We start from the raw sequence: 15,360 nt of genomic DNA, 5'->3' as shown, positions 1-15,360 counted from the left end.
CACATAAAATTCTATTATCCAACTATTTCCTCAATTCCAGCCCAACAGATGCCAAGCACTCAAAAAAATGTCCTTCATCTTTGCTTCAGATAATGACTATTAGGAAGAATACCATATTGTAGCAGAGCAAATTGTTTAACAAACGAGTAGAATCTAGACCACCTCTGTCTAATGAACATCATAATGTGTTTGGCCTTTGAGAACGGTCTGTATCTGGAGAAGTGCTAGGAAAATTCCTATGCAGACATTAAGATCTCCACTTCCAAAAACTTAAAGAGAGCAATTAGAACAACATGTAGATTTGGCAAGGTTCATGTTCTGGTTCATTGTTCTGGGAAAAAAGTGCTAAACACTGGTTATACCTTTTCCTTGTGCTCCAACATGAAGCACATGTACATATGCACATACTTGGCTGCTGGAATTTTAACAGCTGAAAAAGATTTACCAACTTATATCATTAAGTTATTTTATGAAAACAAAGTAGAAATAAATTATTTTTTCTTTTGTTTTTACAAAGATAAGGTAAAATTGAAAAAAAAAATCCAGTTTGGAATATGGCAGAAATAAAGCAGCTATCAGAACTAGCTGAATATAAAACAAAGCAGAAAACAGAGGGGATTTTGTCATTGCCCTACACAAAGGACCACCTGACTGACATTTCTTTATTCATACCACTACTTGAGCACAACTGAAGACTTTGTTTAAACTCAGAATGATACTACATGCAACTATTTATTACTCTTATTCTACTCGCAACATTCCTAATTAGTGTTCGTCCTAAACTGCTTTGTTTAAAGTCCAGTGGCTACTTCTCTTCCCTGAGAAAATCTGACGAAACCCAACCAAGAAGTCTCACAATGAGAGTTTTACTAATCTGAAACAACACTGACATCCAGAGGCTGACAAAGTTAATTGTAGGCTTGTATTATCACAAGCCTTCCAAAACTCTTCCACATCAAGACTGAAAATAGGTTTTTTTAGAAGACTTGACAAGTTTTCAAACCAGAACTGAAAAATCAGTAAGCGCAGCTAGAAAAAAAACAACGTACTCAGACGTTAATTTTAGCAGCATCAACAATAAACTCACTAGTATAGTTTTAAAACAGACAGAAGCACCTTACAAGACTGTCACTGACTTCTTCCTATTTGCACAACAGTAACTCAAAAGTTCTAGCTGAGTTTTTCTTTCCTTTGAAGATGCCTTTATGATCATTACTACTTACATTAAATACAAATTCAATGTATCTTAACTTTGTAGATTCTCAGAGTTGACACTGTGCATAAAAAGTGGCATATTTGCAGTTTACCTTACCTTCTATCATAATCAAAGCATCTTCAGGCTGTTGAACCATTTCATCATGCTTTACAAAATGGATAGTTATTTTTCTTTGTTTCTGGTCCTGCGTAGTCCACGTGACAGAATCGTACCAGGATGTATTGTGTAATTCCAGATTTGGGGCAATAACTGCAGAGCCTTGTAAAATTGAGTCAAAGTCATCTCCACCTGGAACTTCCCACCTATAAGCATTTCCAAAATAAGTAAGTAGATTTTAACAGCTTCTCCCTAAGCAGTCTAGCAAAAAGGAAAGCAGCATTCTAAATAAACATTAAAATATGAGTTGAAGTACATAAAAGAAAAAGAACTTTGTTACATCAATTTAAACATTTAGAGGTGTATAGCAAATTATGACAAGATAATTCAAATTCATTTCCATGTTAATAAATATAGTCAACAATCTAACCTTACCTAGAAGAAGATGCAGCCTAGTGGCTTCACCTACACATACGTAAATCCACAGAAAAACAAGTATAACAGCTTTATATGATTTCAGTTCAGCCTTAAAATGGCCCCATGACTGCATAACACTTAGAGTGAAAAGACCATGTAAGCTCATGTAATTTCAGGCTTTCTATACTAGCCTATTTTACTTGGCATATATTGTGGGGGGCAGTCAAAGAAAAAATGGCTGCAGCAGCATAGTTTTGCACGTGTACTGTAAAAGGAAAATCTGCAACTCTGCACCACACGGTTTCTTTCTTGTCCTGCTAGTGTGCACCACTCACGCATTTCCAGTTGTCACCACAGAGTAGTATTGAAGGCCATACAAATTTTACTAATATTACCAACAACAGGCAAAAAGCCAGTGGCTGGCACACAACCGAAAAACGCATTAGAACGTTTTCTCCTAAGCAAGGCAGACCTGATGGCTTCAGGTATAATATGACATGACAAATAGGACAATGAAGAATAGGCAAAAGCTTTGGCTACTTTAGAAAACGCTGCAAGAGGGTATGTACCAATCTTCAGAGTGAAGTTAAAGAAAAAAATACAATCAGCTCCTGCAGATTATTCTGATGATTTCACTTTCAAATGCAAGAGCAGCTGCTTCTACCAGTGAATGGAACACTTCCTGGCTATGAAACCAAAGTTTGATATTTTTCTACTATAACTGTAGAACTGCAAACACAAGAGGTCCTCCTGAACCTGGACTTTTCATTTCATAAATACAGTGCTCTTTACAAGAACACTTTCCACCTCTGGTCCTAGATTACTATTTTAAATGCAAAAGCAATGGATCTAACATAAAAGGTCATCTTTCCAGATCAAACCCATTAAACTCTTCCAGTCTCTACAGCCTGCCTGTTGATTTCCTGCAGAGGCCTCTTTAAACAAACCTCTTTCCTTTGTAGATGAATATACACTGCAAATGGTGTACAAGTATTTCACTGACTATTATTTGATACAATGAGAAATTGTTAATTCCCCTTTAATGCCATGATAAAATGGTCAGCGAACTGACTTGGGTCAGAAAACACAAAAATACCAAGGTGAAAGGCGTTTGCCAGATATTTTTGGATCCAGAAAAGATGCTTTGTCTGGAAGATACACTTTAATCAAAGGTACTTCATTCACTTGGTGTCTATTATACCTTTTTGCATACCTTATTTTACAGAAACAGATACTTAAATCCCATTTTGGTATGTGAAAACCTGCACTGTTAAATTTGAAAATAAAAAACCAAAATGTTTTGAAGGTAGTCAAAGGATTCTGTAAATGGAACTCATCTGATGATTTTAAGTTTTCCTACCTACAATCAGTGAGCTTCAAATCTTTGCTCAAAATCTCAAAATGAAACATTTAGATTCAACTTATTTTACATGAAAAAGAAGATGAAAATACACTGAAAATCTAGGCATTCCAAAACACACAGCACAATTCGTAATTGCTTTTATTGTGCAAAACACTTACAAAGAGTTGCATTTGGAACAATGAAGTTTAATAGACTGATAGAGCTTTTGGGGTCTATAGTTTCTCAGTTTTGCTCTAATACGATACTGTTGAGGAGCTGCGCTGTTCAGAATGGTTTTCAGTTCTGTGTTATTCAAATCCTGATGATCTGTTAATACTGCAAAATAGCAACAGAAAAGAAAAAAGCCATGAATACATCCTAAACACCATAATATCTGGAATATTGCAGGTACGCATTTATCTTTAATTCCCACCTTCTTTTCTCTTCTCTTCCTAGTTGCAGTCTCAGTTTTATCAATACAACATGTTACTACAGTATTTAAGATAAATCACAACAGGCTGTGGGAGCATGGTGTACTTTAGGGTACAGAAATTCAACATGAAGAAAAAAAAATGAATGGAGAATATATAAATGTGCTCCATTCGTTTAAAAATGGAATAAACCCAATGCAGCATTCATAAACTTATATTCCTAGAAAAATTCTTCCTACAGTAAAGACATCATTTCAGCCTTTGAGTTGATTTCTTAAAAATATTTTTATTCTTTAGCAAAAATAAAATTCACCTTGAGCTCAAAATGTTTCCTACCTGTAACAGATAACTGCTGACAACTCTGTAAGTGTGATTCAAGATCTGAAATCAAGAAGAATTTGCTAATTATTTTCTTTCTTTTCTTCTTTATCATGTGGACACAGAAAAAACAACAAATTGATAGACAGGCAGATAGATAAATGCACAAACCAAAAATGTGAACAAATGAAAATGGAAATCCTAATAATGAATGAAAACAATATAACAAAATGAAAAAGCAAAGAAAGCAGGAGACAAACATTAGATACCATGTGTTAATACATCTGAGGAGGAATCCCTGTATACATTAAATAGCAATGCTCATCAAAATGAGCACTTTTCAAATATATACTACGAATGATGCTGACGACAAACTGTATTCATCCTCCCGCAGTCTTTCTGGGCAAGATCATGAATTCATTATTCTAAAACCAATTTCGACTGACTGGTCACTGCTCTGAACAATCTGTACTACACGTAACTGTGCAGTAAATACATGCAATATCCTTTCTAAATTTGCACTGTTATGGTCTAGACATGAGATATTTATTCATTCTTAACTTCATACTCTTTTAGAAATATCCTATTATAGTATGCTAATAATGGCTAAGTAACAGTATTTTAAAGCTAGAAGCAAAGACGACAACTATTTCCAACCAGCCTTAGTTTAATTCACTTTTAGCGGTTCAGGGCTAAAAATACCATTCAAAGAATAATATAGGATCTGTAGAACTGTCTATAAGACACTACCTCTCCTTGGCACTGCACTTGTAACTCTGCCACCAACACAACATTCCATCCAATGGCTTCAGAATGGCTCCTCAGCAAGTACCAGTTTATTAGTGTTTTCAGTGTCTGTCTCTGAGGGATTCCCATTTAGAGGGATGGAGTTACATCGCTCTGCTTTATGATCTAATATAACATGATTAAGAACACCATCTGTGTTCAGTAATTTATTCACTACCCCCTGCGAAAGTAGTTTTCCACGTATATGAAAGGCTTCTGCTGCGAGACAGAATGATACAGTAATGCCAGTTTCCAGTCTAATTATCCAAAAGAATTCTCTAAGGCTTTGTATGGGAAACTAACATTAGACACTTGTAGATGCAGTAACTGTGACCTTATATTGACCATATACATTAGAAAAAAGAACATAGCAGCTTTCAATTGCTCTCACCTGTAACACTGTTAAAAGTGCTGTCTAATTCCAGTGAAGATGTGCCTTCCATATTCTGACTGTCTGGCAGATCTATGGATTCTAAAAATCTAAAAATGAATGACTAAATATTTTATAATGTAGAGAAGTCTTTTGCATATATACATACATGTGCACACATATATATATGGCACTGCAAATACACTTATATGAAATGTATGGTATATCAACACACAGGTATAATGTTCAGACATAAGTTTTCCAGCAGAGACATAAAACTCAATTGAGCCAGAAGCTGCAGGAGCGTATATTAACAATGTGGATGAGACACTCCTTTCCACATCACTTCTTGACCTTTAAATATAATATAGTGACAAAAGAAATCCATATTAGCGAGAAAAGAATTCCTGAAAGAGGAATGTGGATTTTGCCTACTTTAACTTTTCTAAGAAAAAAAAAAAAAAGAGTTCATGATGTTTGGAAAAAGGAGAAAAAAAACTTTGGCTGCCTTTCTTGGAAGAAGGAGCAAAAAGGAATACAAAGATGTCATACGCCTCTGTGGGAGAAAATCAGAAAAGCCGAAGCCCAACTAGAACTTAATCTGGCTACTGCTGTACAAGACAATAAAAAATGTTTCTATAAATAAATTAGCAACAAAAGGAAGGCTAAGGACCACCTTCATCCTTTATGAGATCTGGGTGAAAACATAGTCACAAAGAATGAGGAAAAGGATGAGGTACTTCATGACTTCTTTGTCTCAAGCCTTTGAGACATACAATGCTACAGACTTGGGGAAGAGTGGCTGGAAAGCTGCCTGGAGGAAAAGGACCTGAGGGTATTGGCTGAATATAAGCCAGAAGTGTGCCCAGGTGGCCAGTAGGCTAGCAGCATTCTGGCTTGTATCAGGAACAGTGTGGCCAGCTAGGGAAGTGATGGCCCTCCTATGCTTGGCACTGGTGAGTCCGCACCTCAAATACTGTGCTCAGTTTTGGGCCCTTCACTACAAGAAGGACACTGAAGGGTACTGAAGTGTGTGCAAATAAGTGCAACAAAGCTGCTGAAAGGTCTAGAGCACAATTCTTCCAAGGAGCAGCTGAGGGAACTGAGGTTGTTTAGTCTGAGAAAAAGAAGGCTGAGGGGAGATCTTATCAATCTCTACAACTACCTGAAAGAACATTGTAGTGAGGCAGGTGTTGGGCTTTTCTCCCAAGTAACAAGTGATAGGACAAGAGGAAATAGCCTCAAGTTGCACCAGAGTAGGTTTAGATTGGATATTAGGAAAAAATTCTTCACTAAAAGAGTTGTCAAGCATTAGAATAGGCTACCCAGGGAAGTGGTTGGGTCACCATCCCTGAAGACTTTTAAAAGATGTGCAGATATGGCATTTATGGACACATTTTAGTAGTAGACTCTGCAGTCTTAGGCTGAACTTGACAATTTTAAAGATCTTTTCCAACATAAATTATTCTATGATTCCTCATATATATAACACTGTTCAGTAAACCATTTCTGTTATATGCTTGATTTGGAACACATTTAAGTCTCACCATTTCCAAGTAACACATATATGGACATGCTTAAAATGTGCTCAGTTTTAATCATGGCTTTTATCTTTAAAAGGCTATATACCACTATAAAATAGAATGACTATGTCAACATGGCCAGACCTTATTATTAAAGCATTATAAATCAGAAGCCTTAAACTATACTGAATTTTACATTTGAAAAATTAGTCCTTATTTATGTACTCCCCCAAATACTAACTCTTCAACTTAGCGATGCTAAAGACACATTCTGTTCCAGAGCTTCTAGTTCTGAGACATATTTACAATTCTAACGTTGTTACATTAGCCTAGAGTCTTCCAGAATCATCTACAGAAAAAAACCTACATATAGGACTTACGCTTTCAGTTCCTTAACATCTGGGTTAGTATCCGGTAATACTCCTATTCCTCGACCGTAACAGGTGCCACCATGAAGATGAAATTCTATACGTGAGACATCATCCTTGTCAGAACTTGCTTGTTTTGTATGAATACTGTAAATCCTCAGAAAACTTCCAATCTTGAAGGGAAAAAAATTGACAATGCAGTTAGTTTCTTTTCTTCAATATTTTCAAGGATGGAGACTCCAAACCTCTCTGTTTGTTTTGCCTTATCGGACAACATTACCAGCAGCAAAGGCTGATTCAGAACCAGCATAAGCCTTCTTACTAAATTCTATTCTCAAGCAGTCATCAGAAGACAGATCAAATGAGTCAATATATTCCTTGTATAAGGCCATCATTTGTCTTCTATATACACAACACACCCCTCCAGAGACTGACATGCGGTGATTTGTCCATGTATGATTGCGCTCAGGAAATGACCTCATGTCTATCCTTATGCATGGCATATTATCCATCTATTTATGTATACATGCAAACGCATCTCCTTACCCAGATTTCTTTATCATACCTCACGGACAACACTTTTCAGCACAGGACAAAAAGCAATATGTTAGAAATTCAAATATTTTGACACTGTTCCCAACTGTCTTAAATTTTCTCCTCAGCTACATGGAGAATATGCTCCTTGTTTCACTTAGAATTATTTTGTGTTCTGTGAAAGAGTTTTGTCAAGTTACACAAAGAGACTTAGAATCATAGAACCGCAGAATAGTTTGGGTTGGAAGGGACCTTAAAGATCATCTAGTTCCAACCCCTCTGCCATGGGCACGGACACCTCCCATCAGATCAGGCTGCCCAAGGCCCCATCCAACCTGGCCTTGAACACCTCCATAGAGGGGGCAGCCACAGCTTCCCTGGGCAACTTGTGCCAGTGCCTCTCCACTCTCATAGTGAAGAAATTCTTCCTTATGTCTAGTCTAAATTCTAAATTTGCCCCTCTCCAGTTTATACCTATTGCCCTTAGTCCTATCACTACAAGCCTTTGTCAACAGTCCCTCCCCAGCTTTCTTGTAGCCCCTTCAGGTACTGGAAGGTCACTATAAGGTCTCCTTGGAGCCTTCTCTTCTCCAAGCTGAACAACCCCAACTCTCTCAGCCTGTGCTTGTACAGGAGGTGCTCCAGCCCTCTGATCATCTTTGTAGCCCTTCTCTGGACCCGTAAGGCTAACTTATACAAGTACCTATTAAGAAAGAAGTTATGGAATACTGAACTTCCAGCATACTTCTATAATTTTGCTTTTATTTCAAAAAACTACTCCCATTGACCCAATTAGAAAAAACTAAACCAAAACAAAGGTTCTAAAGCTCCATAGTCTGACTGAATTATGTAGTAAATTTCCATTTGCTGAGGAAGGACCTTTGAATCAAATTAACTATTACCCAAATATTTTTTAAAGTATAAGATACAGCAGATAGCTGGCAAACTACACACATTCAATAATACGGATTCCTGATCACTGTAAGTATCTTTTAAACAGTCCTATATAAATGCCCAACTTACTATTACAGCAGCAAGTCCCCAAAAGTGAGGAGAAAGTCTACTATAACTGAAGACTTTTTCTTTCAAAAACAACGTATGAAAAAACTAATTAGTTACTATATGTATAAACATAATACATTAAACATGGAACAGGAGAATGCAGAAGCCAAGAATACAAAATGCTCGTTTTGCCTTTTAAAGGTATGTGCTGAAATTCATCCAAGAGTCAACCGAATTACATTTTAGTGCAACAGAACTACCCAAAATTTGTGTTCATTATAAAAATATATCTTCCTATACATGCATTAAGTACCTTTTCTGAAAATGTTATTATTTTGTATATTTTAACACCCCTAAGAACTGTATTAAGGAGATGCATTATAATCAGCATTCCCAAATACTGAAAAAGTCTGGAAGGTTAGGGATGTGAACACAAACCACCAAACCTGTGTGGATAGGATGCAACCTCCGTGAATACCACTGGGAGGCAGCATCGCTCACTGTTAAGAGCTGCGAGCAAACCACTGGGTGGTTAGGGCTAAAAATGTTACTGTATTTCTGTTGTTTACAGAATGCCTGCAGACCGAGCACACTTTATATACTCGACTGAGAAGAAATTACAATCTACATTACAGCAAACACCATGATTTACAGAGCCATCACTAAAATCTAATACAAACCCAACTCCTTGCTTGATTTTGCAGCAGTTCCGTTTACGAACTACCTACCTCATTTAGAACAAGTTTATTTGAAATGAAATTAAAGCAGTAGGAATATATTTCTTGCAGTAATATAAAATATACTAATATCCTATTTGCAGTCTAATTAAAATAAGACTATTTTAAAAATACATATTAAAGTTAAAAAGACTTAACTTAAGGCCATATATGCAGTCCTCTGTAACTAGTCAGCCAAAATAACTTTTTTCAGGGTTCCGTTCTTATTCCAGACACTGAAGAATTTGGAAAGGTATTTTAACATGGGAGTTAAATGTTCATGTTTGGCCAAAAGGACACTCATGAAAAGAGGCTGTCTATCTACAGGAAACACTTAAAGTGCACTAATTTTTAACGCCTATTTTATGGCTGATGATGTTAAATGGTATTTGTCATAATTTTATCATATCAACAGTCTAATACTACCGAGTAAATTGTGCCCAAGATTTTGCAAACAAGAAGGAACCATATGCACAGAATTTTGGTCTGGTTCTTTGCAATGAAAATACCAACTTAAACCCATTTAAAGGTTTGGAGGACATGAGGGTTTGAGGGGCTGTTGCGGTTTGGGCTTTTTTCCCCTTTGGAAGAGTACAAAACCAGGAGTAGGTAAAACACACAGGAATGCTACCCAGACCTGAAAAATAAGAAGCTAGATATTACACCTATGCAACTCATTTAAGCCACAGGTTGGAGATGTGACTCAGACAAGAAAAGCTTGCAAGGCGTCTTAGTTCACACTTCTATCAAAAAGATGTGATACTGTATAGGGCTGGAGGAACCTGAAAATGTTAAAATTCTGCATCTGACGATACATAACACGAAGGAAATACTGTGAAACTACAGAATAGGAATTGTATACATGCCCAAGGTTAATTATTTTAACTGTACTATCTAGAAAATGCATGGCAACACAAAATTATTTTATCAAGCCATGAAGGGAGTGTACAGTTGTGCATAGTCAATGAATGACAACACATAAGGAAGCCTCCAGCCAGATGCAGACAGCTGGACCCCAGCTGTGCGCTGACTGACCCCTGATGCTCTCTTGCCATGACGCTTACCATCTAGTAAAATGATGCAGATGGAGAAACCTGGGTCACAGACCTATTCCTGATTAGCATGGCAAAATCTCAAGACAATCCTGAGAACCTCTGGAAAAAACTGGAATAAAAAACGAACGATAATCTAGGAGGATCAACTGTACTCTGGAAAGTTAGTTGCAGGCTGGGGTTCCCAGAGTAACGAGAAAGCCTCATGCACCCCAGGCAGCTACAGGAAGAGGGGAAATTTGGGAAAAAGCAGTGAATACCATTGTCTTTGCTTAGTTGTAGCTCTTGCTTGTGTCTTTATGCCCAAAGAAATAATCTACTTCAGAGATAAGATTTCTGAAAATTCTGCTTGCGTTCTGCTAAGGCAGCAAATGCTGAAAAGCCATAATCTTACTCAGCAGGAAAGGGAGGTCAGTAATTATAGGGGACAAAAGCCTACTTATGTTATCAACAGCAACTTACCTTCAACATTACTAAAGTTCTTTCTATTGAAAAACATAAATATTATTTGACTGTCTTGGAATGGGATATAAAGTTCATATCTTCAGTGTTCTCTGGACAGACAATCCAAACAAGGAAGTTCTAACAAACTGTTGCAGGAATATCCCTGACACTCCAGGATTTGCTAAAAATTAACTGTAATGCATTTCTCTAGACTGTAGTGCTTACTCAGAGCTTCCTTGTCTGAATGTGCCTACAGAAACAATTTTAAAATAAGAACAAATATTTCAGGCTTTTATTTAAATCTGCCCTTGCTGGTATCAAGGCTGCATAGAAAAGACTGTTCCCACACAAAACATCATTTCAGATCTGCAATTGTCATTGCAAATGGTAAATGACAACATGGGGAAGTGTAACCCAAAAATTCTGTAACAATTTACATTAAAAAAGGCAATTTAAGATACTGTCAAATGCAGAAGAGATGGCTGAAAACTGTGTGATTTATTGTTTCTGAGACCATAAACTGGCAAAACATATGGTATAGTTTTCTGTCCACAGTGTTCTTGTGTTCGCACTCAGGAACGTGTACACGCACACACTAAATGCTCTCCAGTTTTATATGTCTACATAAATGATTTTTAAAAAATTCTTTGCATAACAAGACCCTGAACTAAATAAAATATTATATACATTAATAGAATATTTCAGTTATATTTTCTTATGATATGACAGTTTCTAATACTATTTAAAACCAAAATTTTCATTAAATCTTCCATTTTAGGAAGTGTCTCCCCAAATGTTGTTATCTTATTATTATTCTGTGAAATACAATTAACTGCATGTATTGCAATCTGAACTAATAAGTCTTCCTGAAGTTTAACTGTTAGGATATCATCACTTTTTCTCAATAACTCCATTAAGACAATCCACTAAAAATCTGTGTTAAAAAATTATCTAACTTAAACCTTTTACAGTTTGCATGACTGAAAGTACTACACCTTTGGACATAGCCAGAAGAGTAAAAATGTCCTGTGTCGCTCAGCAGGTCAAACCAAGTTTCTTAACAGTTTACTTAGACGTTAGAGCTCTTGCTACACAGTGCAGCATCCAGCAAAGGCACAGATACTTTAGACATAAGAAAGAAAGTGCTTGGGGGAAGGAAAAAAATTGACAGTGCATATGAAGACATCCCATCCTATGTACCACATATTCAGCAGGCATTCCTGAATATAAATGGAAGAGAGTAACTCATCAGCAGCTACTCAAGAAAATATGTTTTATTAATATTAAAATATTTTTCCCCTTAATTTTCAAAAGCACTAGACATCAGCAGTCACTCTAACTGATAGGTTATACCAGCTATCAGGAGAAAAATTCTGTAAGAGAACGTGCAACTACTGAAGTACTTCTGTGAGTAAATTTTGTTAAAGAGCTCTTACATATAGTGCATTATTTGCTATCTGTCATTTCCTTATGAACTTAAAAAATATTCTTGGTTATAGAGGGCAAGGCATAAAATGAAAGATGTATTCTTTGCTAATTTACTGTATTCAGAAGCAAGATGGCAGTATTGCTGAAGATCAAATGTTTAATTATGTTGTTGTTTTCCCTATCTATGCATAATCAACATTTCTGGCCTACTAAATGAAGATTGCACTGCAAATTGGAGAAGTTTATAGAAGAGAAAATCCTTTACTGACTTCAGAATGACAAGCCTTTAATGGGACCACAAGTTTAAACCCACTTTATATCATTTGAAGAATAATTGTAAAGCATAGAATGCATTTTCTGAGTGCATTATTTTCAAAGGATTATATGTAAAATTACAGTGTCTGGAAGGAACTGCTTAACTGGAAGGTTTTTTGGGTTTTTTTTTTTTCATAGCCATTTTAAGGTAATGAGACTGTTTTATACACATTGAAGGAGCCTTGCATTCAAATAAAACCTACCAGAAATACGGCGAAAGATAAAGAGGAACATTTGAAACTAATAGCAGAACTGAATTGATACTGGAGTGAATCCTAAGCAGAATACAGGCCACAAAACAAAGAGTCAGAAATATCAATCTGTCCATTACCTTAAGTGATTTTGCCAGTTGTACATGGTTATCATAGACTAGAATGTCCACTGTTAGATTTCGCAGCTGATGAAGAAGAATTTTTTCTCCTTCCAAGTCTCTTGCTTCCACAGGCACCTTCCATGTTGGGTAGGGACATTTTGTGCCATCCCATACCTGCAATGCAAATGAACTATTTCAATATGCTCAGAATACTTTAGATTGAGATTTTAAATTTGGGATTTGTTATTAAAAAAAAAAAAATCAGCACTAGCAAAATGTCAACTGTTTATCCAGCAGTTAAAACTACTAAAATTTACCATAGGCAAAACTGTGTATATTTAACATTTTAAATCTGCTATAGGGTTTTTTAGGGTTTCATGCATACAAGTTCAACATAAGCTATTTTTCAGACCATTTATGATACTAAGGCATTTTGTCTTACAAGTTAGTTACTGCAGAGAGGGAGGAAAAAGACACCAAAGCTTCATTTGTAAAGAGAATCTACCCCTTATGCTTAACTGCTGTGGATCAGAGGACGCACAGAAAAAGGTCTATTAATCAGCAATGTCATGTGTAAGTACATTGAGAATAACTCATCCTGACTCAATAGATAAAAGGGAAAACTGTTCACAGTGAAAACGACCCATAACATCTAATTTGATGTTCCCAAATAAGAATGTATTCTGGAGGACCCAGATAATGAGATGACACATGCTGCCACATATTAAAAAAAAAAAAGCTTATTATCTTCTGATCCTGTACCACAAAATACTTAAAACCACTTTTGAAAAAGAAGTTGCTCATTCCTTGAATTATCAAACCTTTTCCAGAACTGAGCTTGAGAAACACAGATTTAGTGCATATATATTATTAATATAGTCACTTGGACAAAATACATAACCCTAAGTTTGTCAAGTTTCCTGTTATCTTTCAGCTGGCTTTATTTGGGGCACTTTGGTAATTCTACACTTAAGAGGTGGATCTGACAAACGGATTGAAACAACCTGAATGCTCCTTGTCAGAAACAAGGATGACAAGCTTTAAAATGTCCTTCACCTGAAGAACTAATGGAGCTAGTGTCAGGGCACCTTTGGAGGAATTTTAAATCAGTAAAGCTTTCTTTACAAGAAAAAAAACCCCAAACAACAAAGAAAAACACCTTGGAAAAGTAGTTGGTTTTGGTTTTAACTTCCACAAACATGAAAACTGATCAAGCTCTCTACCTCAGTAGCTTGCCAGCTTCACTTTACTCAAATTATGGATGAAAACACAGAAGCCATGGTTTCAAAACCAACACTGGTCTAAAACCCAACACTGATTAAATTAATTCTGGGTAAGAAACAGCAAATGGCCCCATTATAGTAGTCATAAATAGACCGGAGCTAAGCAATAGTCAGTGACAACCTTTGATCACCTTTGTCAGCAAAACACTGGAATAGGAGAGACACCATGAAACCTGTATCTCCAGCAGAGCATGCTAATTGTATGACACAGCTTAATGCAGTCAATTTAACGGGCAGACAGAAGAAAGAAAGAATAATAGTAAAACTTTTATGAAATGCATAAATGACAGAATAATTTCTAGTGTGGGTTTTTTATCTCCATCAGTTTGAACAACAAAATTCTCAGAAAAAAGGTAAGCACTAACAAGTTCACAATACCTTCTTTATGCCATGTCAGCCTCAGGCACTGTGCATATCCCAATTAATTTAACAAGTGTAATATTGAAGTTATGCTATGGGTGATGGACTAAAACACTGAAATTCATTTTAGCTGTCTTTGATGTAATTCCCACTAGTTACATGAGCTCAATACTTAATATAATCATTGTATTTTATAGTAGAATCAACCATTAATATAACTGATATACTCTGAATTACATGATAAATTTAAATTGTTATTGTAAAACTGTTTTATTGAAAATTGGATCACAATATGTTAATAAATAAATTTAAAAAATTATCTTAAAAAATAAGTTTACCTTTAGAAGAAAAGAAGATCTATCCACTTTTGCTTTTCCTACCAGCTGGCAAGTGAGATCAAAGAACATCATTGGCTGAACACCAGCCAGTTTTGCTGCTGGCCCAAAGATGCAAAGATTTCTGGATGCCCAAACTCGTAATTCCTCTATTATTTTCTGTTCTTCATCCATGAATGTGTAGACTTTACTAGAGGTTCGAGGAACTACTGGTGCTCCTACATTTCCATCAAATGTCAAGGATGCAAATCCCACACTGGTTATTCCTTGCATCTGTCCATTGTATTCCCTGATCTGTAACAAAATATGAAGAAAAGAAAATAGTTGCACTGCATTGAAACATACATCTATTTTTGTTTTAACATGTGCATGAAGAATGGGTCATTTATCATTTTTGTTCCCTATTAGATGAATGAAGTCAAAATAAAAAAAAAACCAAAGAAAGAATCATTAACAAGAAAACAAGGTGAATAAGCAGAAAATATAACCTAACACAAAGTAGAATCATAGAATCACCAGGTTGGGAAAGACCTCTTGGATCATCGAGTCCAACCATTCCTACCTGCCCCTAAACCATGTCCCTGAGCACCATGTCTACCTGTCTTTTAAATACCTCTAGGGATGGTGACTTAAAAAGCGGGTAGATGAGGTGCTTGGCGACATGATTTAGTAGTAGACAGGTATGGTTGGAGTTGATGAATTCGAAGGTCT

The 15,360-nt window shown here is 36.1% G+C and overlaps 1 protein-coding gene across 1 annotated transcript in view; it reads right to left on the bottom strand.

The window, feature by feature from the left end:
* The window catches only part of POT1 (protection of telomeres 1), a 60,210-nt gene that overhangs the window by 9,771 nt on the left and 35,079 nt on the right, over window positions 1-15,360 (bottom strand). The window contains exons 8-14 of the mRNA XM_069850730.1: window positions 14,653-14,943; window positions 12,690-12,845; window positions 6,880-7,040; window positions 5,016-5,086; window positions 3,839-3,886; window positions 3,251-3,407; window positions 1,313-1,518 (exon numbers count right to left, since the gene is read on the bottom strand). Coding sequence (XP_069706831.1) covers window positions 1,313-1,518; window positions 3,251-3,407; window positions 3,839-3,886; window positions 5,016-5,086; window positions 6,880-7,040; window positions 12,690-12,845; window positions 14,653-14,943 — 1,090 coding nt within the window. The remainder of the gene's footprint in view (window positions 1-1,312; window positions 1,519-3,250; window positions 3,408-3,838; window positions 3,887-5,015; window positions 5,087-6,879; window positions 7,041-12,689; window positions 12,846-14,652; window positions 14,944-15,360) is intronic.

This window comes from Phaenicophaeus curvirostris, chromosome 1, assembly GCF_032191515.1.
Source record: "Phaenicophaeus curvirostris isolate KB17595 chromosome 1, BPBGC_Pcur_1.0, whole genome shotgun sequence".
Lineage (NCBI taxonomy): Eukaryota > Metazoa > Chordata > Aves > Cuculiformes > Cuculidae > Phaenicophaeus > Phaenicophaeus curvirostris.
Note: the sequence above shows the minus strand (reverse complement) of the source record. Positions and strands in the feature narration are given on the sequence as shown.